Consider the following 24,200-nt stretch of genomic DNA (forward strand, 5'->3'; position numbering starts at 1 on the left):
GACTGCAACTTCCCCCCGCTTCGGTGGTCAAAAATGCTCTCGACCGCATCTCTTGCATTTCCTGCACCTCTGTCCTCTCATCCCCTCCCCGCGACAAAAACAAAGACAGAATCCCCCTTGTCCTCCCATATCATTCCACTAATCTCTGTATTCAACGTATCACTCTCCGCCACATCTGCCACCTGCAATCTGATCCCACAACCAAAGATATATTTCCCTCTCCACTCCTATCTGCCTTCCGTAGAGACCGCTCTTTCTGTGACTCCCTTGTCCGCTCCACACTCCCCACTAGCCCCACCACCCCCGCCACCTTTCCCTGCAACCGCGGGAAGTACTACACCTGCCTGTACACAACCTCCCTCACCTCCATCCAAGGCACCAGACAAACCTTTCACATCAGACAGACGTTCATCTGCAGATCAGTCGGTGTGGTCTATTGCATCCGCTGCTCCCGACGTGGCCTCCTCTACATCAGTGAGATCAAGCAGAGACTCGGAGACCACTTTGTAGAGCACCTGTGCTCTGTTCGCAACAAACAACAACACCTTCCAGTCGCAGGCCATTTCAACTTCCCTTCTCACTCCCTGGACAACATGTCCGTCTTCGGCCTCCTCCAGTGTCATAATGACATCACCTGGAAACTGGAGGAGCAGCACCTCACATTCCGCCTTGGGAGTTTGCCAGTTTCAAAATCTCCCCACCCCCGGCGTCATCCCATGACCAACTCATCCCTCTCATCCCCGCTACCTTGACCTGACGCAACCTGTCCATCTTCTCTCCCACCTGTCTGCTCCTCCCACCTCACTGACCAATCCCCACCACTGCCTACCTGCTCTCACCCTATCACCATCCCACCTACCTTCCCCAGCCCTACCCCTCCTTTCTCTTTATTTCAGAGCTCCCTTCCCCCTCCCCCATTTTTGAAGAAGGGTCCCGACCCGAAATGTCAACTTTCCTGCTCCTCTGAAGCTGCCTGGCCTGTTGTGCTCCTTCAGCTCCACTCTGTGTTATCACATGTTCAGCTGTGCTGCTGTGGAGTGATGTTTGCTCAGATCCATAACTTGGCCTCCCTCAACCTGACGTGTAATCCCAGTCAGCCAAACCCGATCCATTACCTACATGAAAGTTGAAACTGGCTAATGTTTTGCAAGGAGAAAGCATAATATAGCCATGCTTACTTTGTAACGAGTTTTTCACATCCCACGTTCATTACATTGGGGCATTAGAAATAAAATCAAGTTGGTGAAATTCTTTGCTAATCTAGTAAAGCAGCAACTGAATTCATCTTTGTTACATGTCACGCATTTCAGCCACTATTAAGCAAGTTATTGAACCACATATTTTAAGTTGATTTTGTTTCTTATACTCAATTAGAAGATTTTTAAAGTTATACCAAGTGTAGTTGAATAGTGCTGTACTAACGCAAAAGTAATCAAGAATTGGTCAGGGTGGGATGCTCTGAGGGTCGGTGTGGACTTGTTGGGCCGAAGGGCCTGTTTCCACACTGTAGGGATTCTATGATCAATGAACTAAGTCAACAATGTTTTTGAAATTGGACTGCGCAGAGATTTGGGTGCTGAAGGGCTACTGGCGCCGCACAACGGCAGCCAAGAAGTGTGTGCATATTTTATTAAGGTGTGTTCCCTGTCATCATAGGAAAGGGCAAAAGATTTTTCTTCTGGTCTAACACCTGAAACATGCAAAAGATTCTTTGCATATGCACATAATGGTCTTAAGAGTTGTTTGAGGCTTCTGTGTCCTGATGGGTGTGCTTGACATCACATCAACCTTGTTTGCTAGAATTCGGGTGGCAAGTTGAAATTTATTTAACTGAATGTAGCACGGGAAGAATCAGGAATGTTCTACATTTTAAGAAGGGTGGCCCTCAATCTCCCATAGGCTACATTTTGCTCTGGATTTGCTAAAATTGTGTAACCATGAAAAAAGCTGCCTACCAATGGTCGGGGTGGACAAATGATCAGAATATCAACTGGGATGGGGCTGGTAAAGCCCAATGAAGCCTTAGCAATCTTTATAACATCAACAGACCAATTGAAGTTTATAAAACAAAAAATTGCAAAGTTTAATTTCTAATGTCTAGATCTTTGTGGAGAATGTCGGGAAGGTTTACTTTGTCAACAGCAGCGAGACTTAAGAGAGTACACACAGGCCACTATCTATATCCGAAAAGTAGTGGAGAGTATCAAGGTAAGACTTTTTTGTTTTATAAATTCTATTCCTGTACAAATTGTATTTTAAAAAGGCAGCATTTAATATAAAGTATGTTTTACCCTTATATAATGTCAAATCACAGTATCTTTGTAAATTATAATGTGTGATTGTTTATCATGTATTGCTGCCATGCTGGTTTACCTGTGGCTAACAAGAAGAGTTTAAAAATTGGATGAAGAGCCATGTAATCTTGCCAAAAAAAAGTAGACAGTCTAAGTTTTTTGGGAGGATTTTAGAATTCAGCAAAAAAATGGACAAAGGATATGAGAAACAGAGTTAACTAGCCAGAGAGATAAAAACGGGTTGCAAAAGTTTTTATGGCTATGTTCTTAAAAAAAAGACATTAGCTAAAATAAACGTAAGCCTCTTTGAGGCAGTGACAGGAAAAAAATTAAGTAGATGGCACAGATATTACATATTTCATGCAAGTCTTTGGAAAACAAATAGCATTCTGGAAATATGGCTGGGAAACCAAGAATCTAGTGAGTGTGACATACATAGAGAAAATGGCATGAAGAAATAAATAATACTAAAGAAATTGATGGCACTTAAAGCTGATGGATTTCGAGGCATGTTGACTCTGCTTGTTTTATATTATGTGTTTCTAAATGCTCTGCATTTACATCCTTTGTAATAAAGTAACATTTTCCCAATGGCAGATGTTAACTGGCATGTAGATACTTTTTTTTGTCACTTTGTGACTGTGGATGTTACATTAACAGTTTTCTAATCTTCCCAGACCTTTCTAGAATCTAAGGATCTTTAAATCATTGATTTGCCCTTTGCATTTCCCTAGTGCACTCACTATCTCTGTCATTATTTCCATTAATATCTTAGGATGTGACCCATTAGGTCAGGGGGACTTGTCAGCCTGCAGTCCCATTTGTTTCCTTGGTACTTTTTTCTCTAATGGTAGTTACGGTATTTATTTCTTTCCCTTCTTTTGCTCCTTGTTTTAGTATTTTTGGAACATTATTAATGTATTTCACTGTAGAGACTGACAAAGTATTTATTCAACTGCTCTGCCATTTCCTGGTTCCTCATTATTATTTCTTCAGCCTCATTCTCTGAGGGACTTATGTTCACTTTGGTCTGTTTCTTCTTATATCTAAAGAAGCTCTTGAGGTCTATTTTTGTATTACTTGCTAATTTACCCTCAAAGTTTACTTTCTCCCTTTTTTTAATTTTTTTTTTGGTTATCATTTGGTTTAAAAAAAAAACTTTCTCAATCCTCTAATCTTTGCCATGTTGTATGTTTTTTTTTTCATTCAATTCAATACCAGCCTTAACTTGCCTGGTTAACTATGATTGGTTTATCCCCTCTCTAGAATCCTTTTTCTTTGCTACAGTATATCTTTGCTGTGAACCGTAAACAATTTTCATAAATGTGCCATTGTTCCTCAATCATCTTTTCTGCTCAATTCCTTTCCCAGTCCATGCCAGCCAACTCTGCCCTTATTTCTTTACAATTACCTTTGTTCAAGTATAACATGGCTGTTTCTGACAAGTTTCTTCCTCTCAAACTGAACGCTTAATTCTACCATGTTATGGTCACTGTTTCCTAGGAGATCTTTTTACTCTGAGATCATTTATTAAATTTGTCTCCATAAACATGCCAGATCAAAAATAACCTGATCTCTGATTGGATCCTCAACATATCATTCTAGGAAATTGTCCCAAATACACTCAATGAATTCCGTCTTGTGGCTACCATTGTCAATTTGAATTTCCCAGTCTACTTAAAAGATTAAAGTCACCCATGATTAATGATGACTGCGTCTTTTGCATGCCCTTATTATCACCTGGTCTATTCTCTATCTTCTGGTATAGCTAATGCTAGGGGCCTGTATACATCTCTTCCCCAATGTCATTTCTCCCGATTATTTCTTTGAGCTGCCCATGTGAATTCTACATCTTCCAATCCGAAGATCATACATATATCTCTTCATTCTCTAACAAAGCCACCCCAGCTGCTTTTCTTTCCTGCCTGTCATTTCAGAAAGTCAAATTGCTCTGAATATTTAGGGTTAGGTTAGCTAGCTTCGGTCATCTTGTGACCGTATTTCCATAAATGACTTTAAAATTGTAACCATTAACTTGTGTTTGTGCCAGTAATTATTTTTGTTCTGAATACTAGGTGCATTCAAGTAAAGAGCCACTAATATTGTCTTTTCACCTGCTTTGACCCTATTTGCTGCTTTTTTGAAGTTTATAATACACACTGTCCTTTCCTGTAAGACTCTGGATATCATTACCTGAATAGCTGTCCTGCAATGCTGCTGTGTCCTTTTGTTGTGTATCCCCTCTCCAAACTCTGTAGGAGCAGGAACAGGAGTAGGCCATTCAGCCCCTCAAACCTGTTGTATCATTCAGTGAGATCATGGCTGATCTGTGACCGAAGTCCAAATATCTGTCTTGTATCTGTCCATATCTGCACAAATTGTTGAGGCATGCATTTAACTTCTTGATTTCATTTACCCTATGCCAGTTTGCCCATGACTCAGGTAGCAATCCTCAAATTATTATCTTGGAGGTTCTACTAATCAGTTTAGCTCCTCACTGCTCAAATTCTTTTAGCAGACCCTCGTAAACTTATCTGAGGATTACTTTACTTTTCCTGTTCAGACTAACAATCCAGTTTTTTTTTAAAGTTTTCTAATACGTGGACTTGTAGTTTCCTTTCATGATATTCTTGGAACTGTGGTTATAAAATGTAGTTGAAGTTAATAGAATGAAAGACTGTAAATTAGTTTATGACTTTACATATCTTTGTTCCATAATGTAAATCGTTTATGGCCATCAGAATGCTACAGTTGAAGAAGCTACCTGTTCTTGTTTGCATTGTGTGGTTTGTATAATGGTAATACTCACCGGTTCAGCAGCAAGTGATATGCTGAGGTGAGTGAACACTTTGCCCATGACATACCTGTCAGTCATTGTCAGCATGGCGGTCGCAGAATGAAGGAACAAACTGTTGTAACATACATTCAATGTAAATTACATTGCTGCCTAATTCAAGTATAGCTGTGTTTGCCTTGAAGCAAGCTAGTTATTGTGTATATTACATGATCAGTCCTTTATTTCTCAGGTAATGAAAGAAGGTGCACCAGAGCTAAATTTAAGTGGTTCAGAGGCAGAGGAGGAGAGAGAGGAATGCAAGGTAGAAGGAGAGAAGGATCCTGACTTTAACCAGGTAGTGTGTTGTTTTATTCTATTTAAAATGTACCTTGCAAAAGAGTGGTTGGAAGGAGTCTTGTAACAGTGTAATTAATTTTTGAATTTATACTCCCAGTTAGTAGTAGTAGTAGTATGGTAAGTCATTCAGCTGGGACATTGGAGGGACAGTTTGAGATTGCTTTGACTACCATACATAAACTTTGCTGCAACTGAAGCCAACTTCTTGGTGATATCTAGTCATGTTGTGTTAGATGACTGAAAAATAAATTATTTTTAGATCAGATTATTTTGTTTGCACTGTTAATTTATGATATTTTACAGATGTTAACTTAGAATTTGTCTTTTATACCACTGGTAATTTGCATGTAGTCCTCATGCACCTTCCAAGTTTTCTGAATAAACTGGTACCGTCCTAACAAGAGGCTGGTTAGCATTATTGCACAGTGTACTTCAAGTGATTATGTTTACCTCCATCTCATGACTGATGCTGGGGGACAGTACCTCTGTGCATAAAAAACAATTAATGCTGGAATTTCAAGTTGTCAACTGAACCTGCTAAACAGCCTTTCAGAGCAACCCCTTCAGAGTATCTTGATTCGAGTTAGCATTGGGCAAGGTCCACCCACAAATACCGGTTGTGATTCAGTATTGAGTGTTGTTTAGAAGCAAGCTCTTTATACTCCTGTGATGTGCTGAACAATTCAGCTCAACAATGCTCTGTGGGTCTGAAGGCTGTTCTTGTCTCTGTGTCGAACATTGTAGAGTAGACGCTTACTGATGATGCTCTTGTAGCTCTTGCTTCCTCTGAAGTGTTAAGGACTGGAAAGTAGGATGGTTGCGCAAAGAACATCTGTTTTCATCAGATCAAATTTTAAAAAAACACTGCAGATGGTGGAAATCTGAATCAAAAACAGAAAATGTCAGCTGATCAGTCAGCATCTGTGAATCATCAGTGAGGTTTCAGACATAATCTTTCTTCAGAACCTTGAAAGCATTACAAATAAGCAATTTTTCTAAAGGGAATAACACGAGAGGCACAAGCAAAGCTGTGTACATGTTCTGGACGTACCACAGCTAATCAGTCAGCATCTTGTTTAGCATTTACAGTGAATTAAATATTGATATAATTTGGAGTCTATGAACTTTAAATGTCCTCCATGTTCCACGATAATTCAATGCAGAAATTAATAGGTCAAGTTTCTCTACTTTTGCTTTAACCACATAGATGTCAAACCTTCTGCTTTCAGAATAATGGAGCAAAACGGCGGAAGCTGACACACCCTTGTATTGGTGGTGGTAACAGCAGCACATACTATAAACAAGGAATTCGACGTAGCACACGGCATAGAGTTCGTGGAGAAAAGGAGCTCATCGTGTCAGCGAATCAAACTCTCAAAGAGTTGAAAATACAGGTAAATTATTTTCAAATGTTTTAGGCAAATTAGACCTTCATTTCAGTGACATTTAGTTCCTGTTTCTGCAACTGTCAGATTTTCTGGCAGATTTTATTGTGGAGTAAGTGCAGAACTATTGAAATTAACCATTGTAAAAGCTTTCAAAAGACGGTTAGATATACGAGAAAGAATCTATTCCGGGAAATTGAGAAAAGTCAATTAATGACATTGATATCTGTCAAAGTAATGAATTTATTGGATCACTTAATCATGATCTGAAAATTTTGAAGTTGCACATTCTTTTATTTTTCACTGCCACTATGTCTTTAGGGAGCAGCAAAGCAGAGTACGTGGCTGTCATTATACTGAAGGGTTCAGTTCATTAAAAGCAACACATGCAATTCACTAAATATAAGTAAAAAAAAAGTCAAACCATTTGAATTATCTGAATCCTGTGGACATTAGTGGCATTGTTAGGAGCAGCTTCATTCTGGTTGCACTTGACGATTAACAGGGATGATTGAATCACTGAATGCATTTGATGGTTAGAAACAGTTGTTTTCTGTGTGCCAGTACAATCAGTACAGAAAGGATAACGTAATACAGGGCTAGATTTTAAGCCAGTTTTATACGGGATGAAAAAGGTACACCTTTACGCAGACCTTGATATGTTTTTACTTTTGTGTGTGGTCTGATAAACTGATGAATGCACCGGTAGTATGAGCTTTCTGGTAAAATAATTGCTGTCGATGTCCCAATTCCTGAAGCAGTGGTGTCTCAAAGTATAATTACATCACATATTAATTTTTGGAGACATTATTTTAGTGTCAAAGTTGCGCGTAGAAAGAGGCCATCTAACCTGTTGTGTCTATATGGCTGAAAGGAGAGAAAAAGATGTGTTCACTACCCCCACCTTGTTTATACTCCCACGTTTCAGCACCTGTTTTGTAGCTTTGCAGGTCACAACATTTCAGGTTCAAACCCAGGTTCCTTTTAAACAAGCTGAGGGTGTTTGCCTCCGGTATCAAACTGTGTGGCAAAACCCAGACACTCACCACCTTCTGGGTGAAACATCTTTACCTCCTATCCCGTGTAATCCTTTTTACAATCACTTTAAAATTGGGCCTTGTAGTAATTGACCTCTCATCTAGGAGAAACAGGTCTTACGTGTATACCCTAACTACGCCCCTCAAAATTTTGTATACCTCAATTACAGCCTGTTTGCTTCCGATATATAAACTTAGCCACGGCCACTTCATTCTAGAAAGACAAGGGCAGCAGATTCATGGGAACACCAGCACCTTCAAGTTCCCCTCCAAGCCACTCACCATCCTAACTTGGAAATATATCACCATTCCTTCAATGTCACTGGGTCAAAATGCTGGAACTCCCTCCCTAACAGAATTGTGGGACTACATACACCATGTGGACTGCAGAAGACAAATAGGGATGAGTAATAAGTGCTGGTCTACCAAGAGACGCACATGTGAATTTTAAAAAAAAATCCAAACTTAATTCATAGCTCTGATTTCAGGACATGGAAAAGTTCTGTAAATCCCCTTTGTATTCTCTCCGGAGTAATTACGTACTTCCTTTAATGTGGTTACAGAGCTATCCAGCTGTATTCAATACTTAAGCCAATAAAAGAAAGCATCGCATATGTCCGTTCACTTTCTCTGTCTGTCCTGCCATCTTTGAGGACCATGTTCCTGTACTCCAAGGTGTCTCATTTCCTCTCCTCCTCTCAATACTGTACTGTCCTATTTATAGTGAAATGCTTTCCTTTCACAAAAGCATCTGTCTGGCATTACTCATTGTTTCCTGTCATTGAGCCAATTTTGGGTACAACATGCCAAATTCCCCTGTATCCCAAAGGTATGGAACCTTGTCAGATTCCTTTCTTAAAATCTATGTAGACAACATCCACTGCACTAGCTTCTTTTTAATCTTCATTGTTACTTCTTCAAAAAATTCAATAAAGTTAATAAGACACAACCTTCCGTCAATAAAATCATATTGACTACTCATGATTAATCTGTACCTTTTTATGCCACAGTTTATCCTGACTTCAGAATTGATTCCAATAATCTGCTCATTATCAAGTCAGACTGATCAGCCTATAATTATTTTGCCTAGTTTCATTTCTTAAGACTAAGTCTAGGATTGCCTCCCTGCCATTAGTCTTTTGTGCTGACTAAAACAGCTCCTTTGAATACAGTTCAAGATTTAATGTCCTCTATACTCTGCACATTGTTTGTGTCCTAGTTGATATTGATATAATTGAAGTCTCTATTACTCCCCTTTTGTTTTTGCACTCACTGGCTAATTTCTGTTTCTTCCCTGATTTGGTTTTACTGAATAGATAATAAAGCAATTTGTACATAAGGGGAAGTATTGGGTCCTATCCGTACGATGACGCTGATTGGATAAATTGTTTACATCATAAATTCCTTATTTCCAATTGTTCTTTACCTTCACCTCTTATACAGATTATGCATGCCTTTTCCGTTGCACCATTTGATCAAAATTTGTCACTGGAAGGACGGATGCTAACTGATGACACTGCAACACTGGGAAATCTGGGAGTGATCCCAGAATCGGTCATTCTGTTAAAGGTATTTTTAATTCAATAATTTGGCTATTGTGGTACTACCAGTATTAACTGATTTTTTTAATTGTTAAAGATGTGATTTAGTGGCAATGTATTGAAATATATGGAGTCAAATTATTATTTTCCTCCTCACTGGCAGTGGTGTCGAACTGGATTTCAAACTCTTAATGATTTATCTCTCCGCGTATGTTATATTTATATTTTGTCACATTTTGGTAGCATTCTGACCTTCTAGTCATCCACCTGGTTCCAGGTTTTGTTTCTAGCAGTGAATGGAAAACTCGGGTGATTTGATACAGCAAGTAACCAGATGATTTTTAAAACTAAAAATAATTAAAAGCGGTATGTTTGATGGTAGCACTCTGTCCTGCTGTTGACCCTGAAAAATTGCTTTAGATTAGAACCACAAGGCTGCAAAAATTGAACATTGTGGAATCATAGAATTTGTTGCTAATAGACAGTTGTTAAACCCATTGTTCTAGTCCTTCCACTGTTTTACAGCAGTCCAATTGCCCCGCCTTCCCTTTATTTGTATTTGTCCATCTCCAATATTCTTCTAATTCATTTTTAAATTGTTATGGTCCTTGTCTCAATTGCTACTTGTAGTAAATATATGCCTTGTAAAATGATTCTTCAAACTTTTGCCTTTAATCTGACTTCGGATTAAAGAGAATGTGATAGAGACTAGTTACAGGGAGGTCGTCACACCAGAGGTTCAGCCAAGTAGATGGGTGCCCACTAGGAGAGGTAGTGCAGGAGTCTCGTGGGTATCCCCCTCTCTCTAACAAGTATTGGATACTGTTGAGGGGGCAGGGGGAGGTTGGATAGCCTCTCAGGGGAGTATAAAAGCAGCAGCCAAGCCTGTGGCACCACAACTGGCTCTGCTGTGGAGCAGGGTCGGGCAAGATCCAAGTGAGCGATAGTGGTCGGAGACTCGCTAGTTAAGGGTATACACAGGCATTTCTGTGGCCGCATCAGGGATTCCAGGATGGTGTGTTGGCACGCTGGTGCCAGTCTCTGAGCAGTTGCACGAAATTTTTAAGGGGAGAGTGAGCAGCCAGAGGTCGAGGTGCACATTGGTACTGATGACTTGGGTAGAAAGAGGGATGAGGTCCTGTGGAGTGAGTACAGGGAGTTTGGAAAGAGGCTGAAAAGCAGGACCATGAGGCTAATAATCTCTGGTTTACTACCAATGCCACGTGTTAGTGAGGCAAGGAATAGAAGGATAGGTCAGATGAAGGCGTGGCTAAGCAGCTGGTGCAGGGTCTCAGGTTCTTGGATCACTGGGATCTCTTCTGGGGCAGGGGTGACTTGTACAAGAGAGACCTGTTGGACCTAAACTGGAGGGCAACCAATACCCTTGCAGGGAGGTTTTCTAGTGCTACTCAGGAGGATTTAAACTAAACAGGCGGCTGGGAACCAGAGCAGCGGATCAACAAGTGGAGGGATTGAGGGGAAGATAGATGTTAGGACCACTAAATCAGAAAGAAAGAACAGGCAGAGACACGTAAATAAACACGATTGTACTAACGGACTGAAGTATGTTTATTTCAACGCAAGGAGTATTAAAGGTAAGGCAAATGAGCTTAGAGTCTTGTTCAGTACATAGGACTATGATATTGTGGCCATTACAGAGACTTGGTCGAGAGAGGACAAAGACTGGCTGCTCAACGTTCCAGGGTTTCGTTGTTTTAGACGAGATAGGGAGGAAGGTAAAAGAGGTGGAGGAGTTGCATTACTAATCAGGTAGAATGTTACATCTGCACTTAGAGGACATGCTGGAGGGCTTAGCTACTGAGGCAATATGGGTAGAGCTCAAAAATAAGATGGGTGCAATCACTGATTGTACTACAGGCCTTCCACCAGCCACTGAGAGATTGAGGAACAAATGTGTAGGCAGATTATAGAAAGGTGCAATAAAAACAGTTGCCATAGTAGGTGTGGGATAACAAGGTGTAGAGCTGGATGAACATAGCAGGCCGAGCAGCAAAGCTGACGTTTCGAGTTTGGACCCTTCTTCAGAAAGTCATAGTAGGTGACTTTAACTTCCCTGGTATTGACTAGGACTCCATTAGAGCAAGAGGCTTAGAAGGGTTGGAATTTAAGTGCATCCAAGAGGATTTCTTGAAACAGTATGTGGATAGTCCCAACTAGAGGGAGACCATACTAGACCTTGTATTAGCTAACGAGCCTGGCCAGGTGACTGACCTTTCAGTGGGAGAGCATTTTAGTAGCAGTGAGCACAACTGCTTAAGTTTTAAGATATCTCTGAACAAGGTTAAGTCAGACCTTGTGGCAAGTGTTAGGGAGTGTTAATTGATCAGGTCTGTTATCAGGCAGGTCTACATTTGACATGTGGGAACTGTTTAAAGACCTCCTAGGGAGAGTATAAGACTGGCATGTTCCAGTAAGGAAGAAGGATAAGGATGGCAAGATAAGGGACCATTGGATAATGAGAAAGGTTGTGAATTTAGTCAAAAGAAAAAATGTTCTATGTTCTAAAAGAAGCATATGTATGGTTTAGGAAGCTAAAATTGGACGGGGCCCATGAGGAATATAAGGTAAGCAGGGAATTAGGAGAGCAAGAAGGGGCTATGAAATGACCATGGCAAGTAGGGTGAAAGAGAATCCCAAAGCATTCTATAGATTCCAGTCAAAGATAAAGGAGGGACCTTGTGCTTGGAAGCAGAGAATGTGGGTGAGATCCGAAATGAGTACTTTGTGTTGGTATTCACCCAGGAAATGGATATGGAGGATAATGAGGTTTGTGTGGAGCATACTAATATGCTAGGGCATTTTGACACCAAGAAAGAAGTGGTGTTGGATCTCTTGAAGGGCATTAAGGTGGATATCCCCAGCGCCCAATGGTTATTGAGAGGCAAGAGAGGAGATTGCTTGGGCCTTGACCAAGATCTTGGTATCTTGCTAGTCATTGGAGAAATCTTAAAGGAGTGGCGAGTAGCTAATGTTGTTCCTCTGTTCAAGAAGGGAAATAGAGATAATCCAGGAAACTACAGACTAGTGAGTCTCACATCGGTGGTTGCGAAGAAATTGGAAAGAATTTTTAGGGATAGGATTAACACACATTTGGAAAAGCATGACCTAATTAGGTAAAGTCAGCATGGTTTTGTGCAGGGCAGGTCATGTCTTACTAAATTGATTGAATTTTTCGAGGTGACGAAGGTAATCAATGAGGGTAGAGCAGTGGATGTTGTTTACATGGATTTTAGTAAGGCTTTAGACAAGGTCCCTCACGGTAGGCTCATCAAGAAGATTAAGATGCATTGGATCCACAGTGACTTGGCCACATGGATTCAGAATTAGCTTGCCCATACAAGACAGGATAGTGGTGGAAGGCTGTTTTTCAGGCTGGAGGTCCATGACTAGAGGTGTTTCACATGGATCATTACTGGGACCTCTGCTGTTTGTGATATATTCAAATAACTTGGATGAAAATGTAGATGGGCGGGTTAGTAAGTTTGCAGATGATACAAAGACCAGTGGAGTTGTGGATAGTGTAGAAATTGTCAAAGGATGCAGCAGGATATAGATCAGTTGCAGACATAGGCGGAGAAATGGCAGATGGAGTTTAGACCGAATAAGTGTGAGGTGCTGCACTTTGGAGATCAAATGTTGAGGAAAAGTATACAGTTAATAGCAGGTCTCTGAATAGCATTGATGTAAAGAAGGATCTTGGGGTTCAAGTCCATAGCTCCCTAAAAGTAGCAACGGAAGTAGATAGGGTGATAAAGAAGGCATAAGGCATGCTCATCTTTATTGGTCAGGGAATTGATTACGTGAGTCAGGATGTCATGTTGCAGCTTTATAAGACTTTTATTGCATTCAGTTTTCATCAGCCACATTACAGGAAGGATGTGGAGGCTTTGGAGAGGGTGCAGAAGGGTTTACCAGGATGCTGCCCAGATTATAAACTGAGAGGCTGGAAAAACTCGGGTTGTTTTCTCTTGAGTGGCACAGGCTGAGGGGATACGTGATTAAAGTCTATAAAATTATGAGATGCATAGATAAGGTTGAAGGTCAGAATCTTCTTCCCAAAGTTGAAATGTCTAATACTAGGGGGCATGCATTTAAAGTTAGAGGGAGTAATTTCAAAGGAGACATGAGGGGCAAGTTGTTTTTTTTTTTTTTTTTTAAAAAGAGTGGTAGGAGTCCGGAACACTGCCAGGGGCGGTGGTGGAAGCAGATGCAATTGGGACATTTAAGGGACTTTTGGATAAGCACATGAGTATACAAGGAATGGTGGGATATGGACCAATGGCAGGCCGAAGGGATTAATTTCATTTAGCGTCATGTTTGGCCAAAGGGCACATTCCTGTGCTGTACAGTTCTATGTTTGTGTCCTCTTGTTCTGACTTGCCAACCAGCAGAAGCAGTATAGCAATTGATGACAATTAAACTTTGATTTGAAATTTTTCATTGGTGTCCAAATTCACTTATCTTCCAGTTTAAAAAAAAATCCAGACTTTTATGTCCATTTTCTCTCGTAATGGCATAATTCCTGTGAGTATACTTTTTCCATAGTTCATACAATATTCACACAGTGTCAAACCTGGTAAAGCGACAAAAGTACAAAGTCTGGACATCTTGTTTTATAGATAGATATCTATATAAATATATCTCTCTACACTATCAAACCTTTCCTCAACTGTGTTAAGGAAAGGGAATACATGATGAATGGTTGGTCCCTGGTGCCATCCCAGTCCCTTAATGTATCAGGACAGACAGATAAATTAGTTAAGGAGGACATATAGGTTACCTGCCTTTGTTAGTGGACGAATAGAGTTTATGAATAGGGAGGTTATGCTGGAACTGTATAAAATGTTGGTTAGGCCACAGCTAGAGTATTGTGTGCAGTTCTGGAACCCACATAATAGGAATGTGATAGCACTGTTGAGGATGCAGAGGAGAGTCACGAGGATCTTGTCTGTGCTGGAGAGTTTGTTATGAGAGAGATTAGACAAACTGGGCATGTTTTCCTTCGAGCAGAGGAGACTGAGCGGGGACACGATTGAGATGTATAAGGACCCCTTTGGTGGAGGGATCAGTGACCACGGAGCAAAAATTTATGGAAAGGGGCAGGTTGTGAGAATTTCTCTTTCACCCAGAGGGTGGTGGGAATCTGGAACTCTGCCTCTAAGAATGTTAGAGGCAGAAACACTCACAACATTTAAGAAGTATTTAGATGTGCACTTTTGAAGCAAAGACATACAATACTGTGTGCCAAGTGCTGGAAAAAGAGATTTGAATAGTTAGTTGTTTTTGACCCATGAAAACTCATTGGGCCAAAGGGCCTTTTTCTGTGATGTAGATCTCTATGACCCTATGACATCTAAGTGTTGAATTATTTAATGTTCCTTTTTAAATGTATTATTTGTCATTTTTCTGTAATACATCATCTGCTCATTCTGTTAATCTGCACATTCTGTTTCTTACTAACGTACAATTAGCCACGACTTTAATTTAGTATGGCTGTCAAACATTAATTTAATTGCATATAAAACAGAATTATACATGTAGCTGACAAGAGTTCCACCACAGATCCTAGGTAAGCTGTGGCAATTATACCTGAAATCATCCACCTTTTTTTCGAATTGTTGCTTTTTCTGCCTTGTACCTCTGAGGAGTCACGTTCTTCTTAATACAAGTGCAATAATTTTTACAAACCTCCTAACCTAACGTTCCCAGTGGTTACTAATTTCATTCTGTAGTGTAGAGTCCAGGAGGTTAACCACAAACCGGGTAAAACTAACTAGTTTATAATGTCCTGTTCGAAACCAGCAGTAGAAAAATATGTTTTCTGTACTATTAAACCAATTTATATATAAATTTCTTTCATTTTGAATTCTTATGAAAATCTCAAGATTCTCAGCAGATTTTATCTGATTAGATTTCTTTGATCATTAAATGTATCTTGTCTTAACATGCAAGTTTATGATAAGCAGTTAAATTCTGTTTCATTATCTTTTGTACTTAAGGCTGATGAACCAATTGCTGATTATACAGCAATGGATGATATAATGCAAGGTAGGAAATTTTGAAGGTTTTCTAGAATTAAGGTAAATTTACAAATTCTAATATAAATTACTGCTGAACAATCTACCTTGATTTCATATGTGGTCTGTAATTATTTTGCTAATCATTTTTACCTATTAAAGAGAGAAATTCTAAACTTCTGAAGAAGTGAAGAATGTAAAGATAATTTATTGCTTTATAGTTGATAACTTTTGGGCATAAAATGATTTCTGTTCAGAATCTGCCAATGGAAAGGTTTTTACTTATGCAGTTAACTTTTCTGTTTTCCCAGTATGTATGCCTGAAGAAGGTTTTAAAGGTGAGTGTTCAGTTTTTTTTCAAATATGTTTTGTGGCTTACAGATGTCTGCTGAATTATGTGGGCCCTTTATCATTTTAGATATTGGCAGCATGTGCCACAAGGCAGCACACCAGGTTATAAATGTCAATATACATGAGTATCACCTAGCCAGGTTTTGGGATTGAGTATATACTTTTGAGTATACCTATGCCAAATAAAACATAAATAGAAGCAGGAGTTGACTACACACCACTCGGACCTGTTCCATTCTTCTTATCATTGTGGTAGATTTGATCCCAGCCTCTATTGCACTTTCCTGTCTGCTTCCCTATAACCCTAAAGTTTTTTTTAAAAATTTCATTATGGGACATGGGTGTCAGTGGTGGCCAGCATTTATTGCATATCCCTAGCTGCCCTTGAGAAGGTGGTGGTGAGCTACCTTCTTGAACCACTTCCGTCTACATTCTGTAGGTAGACCTACAAAGCCCTTAGAGCGGGAATTCCAGGATTTTGACCCAGCGACAGTGAAGGAGCTGCAGTATATTTCCAAGTCGGGCTGGTGAGTGACATCGAAGGGATCTTGCAGATGGTGGTGCTGCCCTCGTCTTTGGAGATGGAAGTGATTATGGGTTTGGAAGGTGCTGTCTAAAGATGTTCAGTGAATTTCTGCACTGCATCTTGTAGGTAGTACATACTGCTGCTACTGAGCATTCGTGGTGGAGGCTGTGGATGTAGCACTAATCAAGCAGGCTGATTTGTTCTGGATGGTGTCAAGCTTCTTGAGTGCTGTTGAAGCTGCACACATCCAGGCAAGTGGGGAGTATTCCATCACATTCCTGACTTGTACCCTGTAGATGGTGGACAGGCTTTGGGAAGTCAGGAGGTGAGTATTCCTAGCATCTGATGTACTCTTGTAGCCACTCTTTATATGGCAAGTCCAGTTGTGTTTCTGGTCAATGGTAACCCCCAGGATATTGAGAGTAGGGAAATTGACTGATGGTAACACTGTTGAATGTCAACAGGCAGTGGTTAGATAGTCATTGCCTGCATTTTTGTGGCACAAACATTATTTGCCTCTTGTCAGTCCAAGTTTGGTTATTGTCCAGATCTTCTTGTACTTGAATGTGGACTGCTTTCGTATCTGAGGAGTGGTGAATGGTACTGAATGTTGTGCAGTCATCAGGGAACATCATCGCTACTGACCTTATGATGTAGGGAAGGTCATTTGATGAAGCATCTGAAGATGGTTATGCCTAGGACACTACCCTGAGGAACTCCTGCAGAGGTGCCCTGTAGCTGAAATGACTCAACAGCAACATCCCAAAGTGCCCGGTATGGTTCCAACCAGCAGAGCGTTTATTCCTGACTCCCATGGATTCCAGTTCTGAGGGAATTCCTAATATCACACTCAATTGAATGTGACCTTCATGCCAAGGGCTGTCTCACTCCCCTTACGAATCCAGCTTTTTTTGTCCATATTTGAACCAAGGTTGTAATGAGGTCAGGAACTGAGTGGCCCTGGTGGAACTCAAACTGGGCATCACTGAGCAGGTGCTGCTTGATAGCATTATTGATGACAGCTTCCATCACTTTATTGATGTTGGAGAGTAGACTGATGGGACAGTAATTGGCAAAATTGGATTTGTCCTGTTTTATAAGTACAGGACATACCTGGGCAAATGACATGGCTGCTAGACTGGGTCTGTGGCAGGTGGTGAGGGAACCAACAAGAGGACAAACCATACTTGCCCACGTCCTTGCCAATCTGCCAGCGCTATCACCGTGCTAAATGGGACAGACTTCGAACAGATCTAGCAACTCAAGACTGTGCATCCATGAGGTGCTGTGGGCCATCAACAGCAGCAGTGTTGTACTCTAGCACAATCTGTAACCTCCTAGCCCGGCATATCCCCCAGTCAACCATTACCATCAAGCCAGGGGATCAACCCTCGTTCAATGGAGAGTGCAGGGGGGCATGCCAGGAGCAGCACCAGGCATATCTGAAGATGAGGTTTCAACCTGGTGAAGGCACTAAACAGGACTACTAGCACGCCAAATAGCGAAAGCAGCAAGTGATAAACAGAGCTAAGCAATCCCACGGATCAGATCTAAGCTCTGCAGTCCTGCTACATCCAGTCATGAATGGTGGTGGATGATTAAACAACTCACTGAAGGAGGAGGCTCCACAAATATCTCCATCCTCAATGATGGAAGAGTCCAGCACATCAGTGCAAAAGATAAGGCTCAAGCTTTCGGAGCAATCTACAACCAGAAGTCCCGAGTGGATGATCCATCTCAGCCTCCTCCAGTGGTCCCCAGCATTACAGATACCATTCTTCAGCCAATTCGATTCACTCCACGTGATATCAAGAAACGGTTCGAGACACTGGATACAGCAAAGTCTACAGGCCCTGACAACATTCCGGCAATAGTACTGAAGACTTGTGCTCCAGAACTTGCCGCTCCCGTAGCCAAGCTGTTCCAGTACAGTTACAACACTGGCACCTACCAGAGAATGTGGAAAATTGCCCAAGTATATCCTGTACACGCCAAGCAGGACAAATTCAACCTGGCCAATTACTGCCCCATCAGTCTACTCTCCATCATCAGCAAAGTGATGGAAGTGTCATCAACAGTGCTATCAAGCAATACCTACTTAGTGAAGCCCAGCTTGTGTTCTGCTAGGGCCACTCAGTTCCTGACCTCATTACAGCCTGCTTGATGGCACTGCATCCACTCTCTCCACCACCGGCGCTCAGTAGCAGCAGTGTGTACTATCTATAAGATGCACTGCAGAAATTCACCAAAGATCCTCAGACAGCACCTTCCAAACCCAGGACCACTTCCATCTAGAAGGACAAAGGCAGCAGATATATGGGAATACCACCACCTTCAAGTTCCCCTTGAAGACACCCACCATTCTGACTTGGAAATATATCATTGTTCTTTCGCTGTCACTGGATGCAAATCCTGGAATTCCCTCCCTAATGGCATTGTGGGTCAACCCACAGTAAGTGGACTGCAGCAGTTCAAGAAGGCAGCTCACCACCACCTTCTCAAAGGCAACTCGGGCTGAGCAATAAATGCTGGCCAGCGATCGACGCGCACATCCACAAAATGAATTTTTAAAAAAATTCCACATTGTCGTGTAGATGCCAGTATTGTAACCGTACTGTAAGAGATTGGCTAGGGGAGTAGCAAATTCTGGAGTACAAGTTTTCAGCAGTATTGAAGGAATGTTGTTGGGATCCATAGCCTTTGGAGTATCCAGTGCCTCCAACTGTTTTTTGAATGGAATTGCTTACGACTGGTATCTGTAATGCTGGGGACCACTGGAGGACGCCGAGATGGATAACCCACTTAAAACTTGTGGCTGAAGATTGCTGCAAATGCTTCAGCCTTATCTTTTGCACTGATGGGCTCGTCCATTATTGAGGATGGGGATATTTGTGGAGTCACCACCTCCAGTGAGTTGTTTAATTGTCCACCACCATTCATGACTGGATGTGGCAGGATTGCAGAGCTTAGATCTGATCCATTATTGGTTGTAGAATTGCTCAGTTCTGTCACTTGCTGCTTATGTTGTTTGGCGCAAAAGTAGTCTTGATTGGTAGCTTCATTAGGTTGACACCTGGTTTTCACATATGCGTAGTGCTGCTCCTGACATGCCCTCCTACACTCTCCGTTGAACCAGGTTGATCCCCTGGCTTGATGGTAATGGTTGAGTGGAGATTATGCTGTCCATGAGGTTGCAGATTGTGTTGAAGTACAATTCTGTTGCTGTTGATGGTCCACAGCACCTCATAGATGCTTAGTCTTGAGTTGCTAGATCTGTTCAAAGTCTGACCACGTTAGCACAGTGACAGTGCCACACAATATGATGGAGGGTAGTCTTGATGTGAAGGCAGGACTATGTAGTGGTCACTCTTATCGATACTGTCACGGACAGATGCATCTGGAGCTGGCAGATTAGTAAGGATGAGATTGAGTGTGTTTTTCCCTCACCACCTGCCACAGACCCAGTCTAGCAACTATATCCTTTAGGACCTGACCAGCTTGATCAGCAGTGCTGCTACTGAGCCACTCTTGGTGGACATTAAAATCCCTCACCCAGAGTATATTTTGTGCTTTTGTCACACCCTGTTTTCTTTAAGTGTCGTTGTATTGTTCAGCCGAGTGAGGGCTAATCAGCAGGAGGTTTCCTTGCTCATGCTCAACCTGAAGCCACAAGTTTCCTTGGGGCCCAGAGTGGATGTTTAGGACTCCCAGACCAACTCCCTGCCAACTGTGTATCACTATGCCACCACCTCTGCTGTATCAATCCTGCTGGTTGGCCAGGCCATATCTAGGGATTGTGTCTGGGACATTGTCAGGTATGATTCCATGAGTATGACTATGTCAGGCTGTTGCTGAACTAGGCTGTATGATGGTTCTCCCAATTTTGCACTAACTCCCAGATGTTAGTAAGGTGGACTCTGCAGGGTCAACAGGACTGTTTCTTCCGTTGTCGTCTTTGTTGCCTAGGTCGATGCCTGGTGGTCCAACTGGTTTCATTTCTTTGTAGAGACTTAATAGCAATTGATGCAGCTGAGAGTGATTCGACATTGCTGTGGGTTTGGAGTCACATAGGCCAGAACAATTGAGGAAGGCAGATTTCCGTCGCTGAAGGACATTATTGAGTCAGATGGGTTTTTCTCACAATCAACAATGGTTTCATGGTCATTAGTACATTCTTGATTCCAGTTTTTTTAATTGAATTCAAATTCCACCATCTACTGTAGTGGGATTCGGACCCGGGTTCCCCAGAACATAAACTGAGTTCTGGATTAATAGTCTAGCGATAATACCACTGGGCCTCCCGTTGTTGAAGAATCTGTCTATCTCAATCTTAGATATATTTAATGATTCCATTTCCAGCTCTTTGGGGTAGAAATTCCAAGACATTACAAGCCTCAAAAAGAATTCTCATTGTCATCTTAAATGGGTGGCCCCCTTAACCTGAAACTAGGTTCCATATGTCTGTATTGTCCCATGAGGGGTGATATCCTGTTCAGAATTTAGCCGATCAAACCACCTCAGAATCTTAATTTTCAATCACATGACCTCTTGTTCTTCTAAACTCTAGTGGGTATAGATCCAACCTGCTGAACATCCACATCAGACCACCCTTCGTCCCTGGAATTAACCTTGTGAACCGCTGCATGCAGGTATATCCTTCCTCAAATAGGAGACCAAAAGTGTATGCAATACTCCAGTTGTGGTCTCATCAATACTCATAGTTGCAAAAGTTCTACATCAGTATGTCTGGTTCCTGATATCATGCTAGTATTGAGTTCTGGTACTTCGATAGCAATATTACTGAGATGATTTTCCAATGTAGCAGCTTGTGACAGAGACAGCTTGCCACTCATGCTGTTTTTGTTGATAGTAATATTTATAAATTGAATTATTGAGCCATTAATTACATTATCTAGCTGGTCACAAGCAAATGAGTAATCTGCCTTCTGGTTCTTGTTGCAGGTACTGGTCTATTGGGTCACTGAGCAAATGAAACTTGCTGTGGACAGCTGAGTGAAAAGTTGTGCAGTAAGGAAGGACAAAGGTGAAGTCGCTCGAATATTGCACCAAGCATACAGGGCATGCATTGACTTGGTTTATACTTTTTAAAAAGAAAGGACCAGTCTTAAAGTTTGCTTGTGTCTCCTGCCTTTATATGCAAAAGCGCACAATGTCTTCAATTCAGTTGATGGAGCAAGAGAGGAAAAGAAACCCCTTTCGATGCTGCCTTGACATATCATAGTGATCAGATCATCGGTGTTGAGAGAGAAAATCCCCTTTGATTCACTGTGTCTTAAAAACGTGTTTGAAGCCAGAATAGTGTCTTGATGCCTGTTCTGATCAAGCAGTTTCATGTAAAGTTTCTTCCTTGGGCACGCTCAACTGTTGTTGGCAAGTTGCTATTTACCACTAGGCCAATAATTAACTTTTCTCCATGTGATGTCATCACACAATTAAAGTTGATTTTTGCATAGAATGACACATCAACCTAACCGTCAATATGTGTTAATACTGAGTTATATTAATTGTTTAACACATCAAATTAACAAGTCACTACTGCATTTCAAAATGTAAAATATGCAAGAACAAAATGAACAAATTTAATGTTCTATGAGTATCCTTGTTCAGGTTGTTCCTTGCAACTTGTAAACTGTGTACACAGTGAAATAGTTGCCTGCATTAATACATTAATGTTTCCTGATATATTCGAGTAATATTGTACTAGGACCACTGAAGTGCTGTAAATAAATGCAATGCTTCTTGATTTAATACATTTTACTGTTTTGTTTTTTGATACGGCCTTTTGCTTGGAAGAGAACGGGAAGTGTGCTGAATAGGTTTTTCCAAATCCTGTTAAAAGGGTTGTGCAAATTGCGTTTGTTGTAGAAATGCGGTGGTAAAAATGCTATCTTGATAAATCCACTAGAATTGTTATATTGCTTATCTTTACTGTACCAAATAAAAGAGCAGATGGTTATAGAAAATGAAGTGTTTTTTTTTAAGATGAGGCATGAAGATGCTCAATACGTCACTAGCTGGATCAACCTGTGTAACCTTTGAGTTTATAGAATATTTTCAAGATAGTTCCTGAGAACATCATGTCCTGGAGCAGTTTGAGGGAGAGAGAAGTGAGTCCAAAATAATTTCTTTACATCTTAAGGGCAGTTACAAGGGAATAAATGAACTGGCTAAAATGAATTGGCACATTTAGCTAAAGGTTAAAGATGCAGTGGCAGTCATTTAGGGGGATATTTCAGAATACACCGTAGCTGCTTTCCAATGAAAAGAAAAATTCCAAGGCATGGTTCCTGCCTGCCCCCCATATGTGTTTAATTAGCAATATTAAAGGTAGTATCAAACTTAAAGAAAAAGCATATAATTATGCACTGAAAGGTCAGATTGGACAGGATATAAAAATACAGCAAAAAAGATTTTCAAATTAATAGGCAAAAATTAGTCAGAAAGCTAGCTGGAAATATAAGAACAGAAATTGAGTTTCTATTATTTAAATTATTATCTGTCATGGTGGGATTCAAACCTATGTCCCCACAGCATTAGGCTGGGGTCTAGATTACTAGTCCAGTAACATAACAACCATGCCACTGCCTTCCCAGCTGAAGATCATTTCTATTGTTTCAGGTCCAGAGTCATGCGTCAGCTGGATGTCAAAGATAATAGATTTCCTGTCATGAAGGACATTAGTGAACCAGAGAAGGTTTTAAAATAATCCTGTGATTTCATATCATTGTGATCAAGACATACATTTGTTTTTCACATTTCAAAATTAAACTCCAGTTCCTCTAGCTGCTTTGCTGGGATTTGTATCTGGAGTATTTGTCAAAGCCTCTGCTGCTGCTTTCATGACATTACCACTTGCTACCACACCCTTGAAATTTGCCCAATCATGTGTAGGCATTTGGTGAACTCTGAACATGTAAATCCAAGTGATAACATCTGGAGCCATTTCTCACCTGTACTCTGCAGCAATCAGTGCTGCAGGGCCTGCAAAACTTTACCAGTAAATGTGCTCAAATCCTGCTGCATCACTTTTGTACATCAAATAAGTTTGTATATGTATAGCACAATAATTGCAGTTGCTTCAAGAAGGGTTGAAGTATGCTTTAATATCCTATGTAGGCAGCTGGATTCCCAGTTTAGTTCAGAGTTATTGTACTGAAGCTTAAATGGAAAAATCCCCAGGAAAGTAATGACTAGCAATGGTCTCTGTTGGTTACATAGATAGCACTACTCACTGGTGTAACTTGCTGCATTCTTCAGATTGTTCTTAGTTTAGACATTAGATGCTTCAACTTCCTGAGTATGTAAAGACCAAAGATTTGTGACTTGTGTAGGAGGACAATTAGGTCTCATTGCACCTTCCCCCTTCCCAACCTACTGCCAATCAGACCATCTCGCTGCCTGTTCTTTGGAACCAAAGTGATAACCTCACATTTATCCACATTGTATTTCATCTGTCATGTATTTGCCCACTTAATTTGTCCACCTCACACAGAAGTACCTGCACCTTCCTCACAGCAAACCCTCCCATCCAGACTTGTGTCATCTGCAAACTTGGAGATATGACTTGTAGTTTCCTCATCTAAATCATTGATGTACATTGTGAGTAAGCAGGCATTCAGGTAATAGTTCTGACGATAAGTTTCAAGGGTCACAGATATCTAAGATCGGTAGTAGAAGCAACAGCTGAGATATGAAGCATTGGCTACTTGTGGCAGTTAAGACTGGTTCACTGACACTGGAGGATGGTTAGACCATTGACAAAGTATATTGGTCTCAAGAGCTTGTGATAACAGTTTTATGATCTCTAGCCAAAGTGGGACAGCACTCTTGCCCAATCTTCCTCCATCTTCCTGGAAAACACCTTACACCTGAAG

The 24,200-nt window shown here is 41.0% G+C and overlaps 1 protein-coding gene across 3 annotated transcripts in view; it reads left to right on the forward strand.

Moving 5' to 3' along the window:
- usp48 (ubiquitin specific peptidase 48) overlaps positions 1-22,289 on the forward strand; it is a 133,731-nt gene extending 111,442 nt beyond the window's left edge. For 2 of the 3 annotated variants that reach the window (XM_048615087.1, XM_048615086.1), the window contains 7 exons: positions 2,102-2,208; positions 5,321-5,425; positions 6,657-6,821; positions 9,293-9,418; positions 15,411-15,459; positions 15,740-15,766; positions 21,268-22,289. In XM_048615087.1, the coding sequence (XP_048471044.1) occupies positions 2,102-2,208; positions 5,321-5,425; positions 6,657-6,821; positions 9,293-9,418; positions 15,411-15,459; positions 15,740-15,766; positions 21,268-21,290 (602 nt within the window). In that variant the 3' untranslated portion in view covers positions 21,291-22,289. Of the gene's footprint in view, positions 1-2,101; positions 2,209-5,320; positions 5,426-6,656; positions 6,822-9,292; positions 9,419-15,410; positions 15,460-15,739; positions 15,767-20,872; positions 20,955-21,267 lie in introns of all 3 variants that reach the window. The other variant, XR_007265298.1, reaches the window with a different exon arrangement.
- Positions 22,290-24,200: the final 1,911 nt, after the last annotated feature.

This window comes from Rhincodon typus, chromosome 31, assembly GCF_021869965.1.
Source record: "Rhincodon typus isolate 14 chromosome 31, sRhiTyp1.1, whole genome shotgun sequence".
Taxonomy (NCBI): domain Eukaryota; kingdom Metazoa; phylum Chordata; class Chondrichthyes; order Orectolobiformes; family Rhincodontidae; genus Rhincodon; species Rhincodon typus.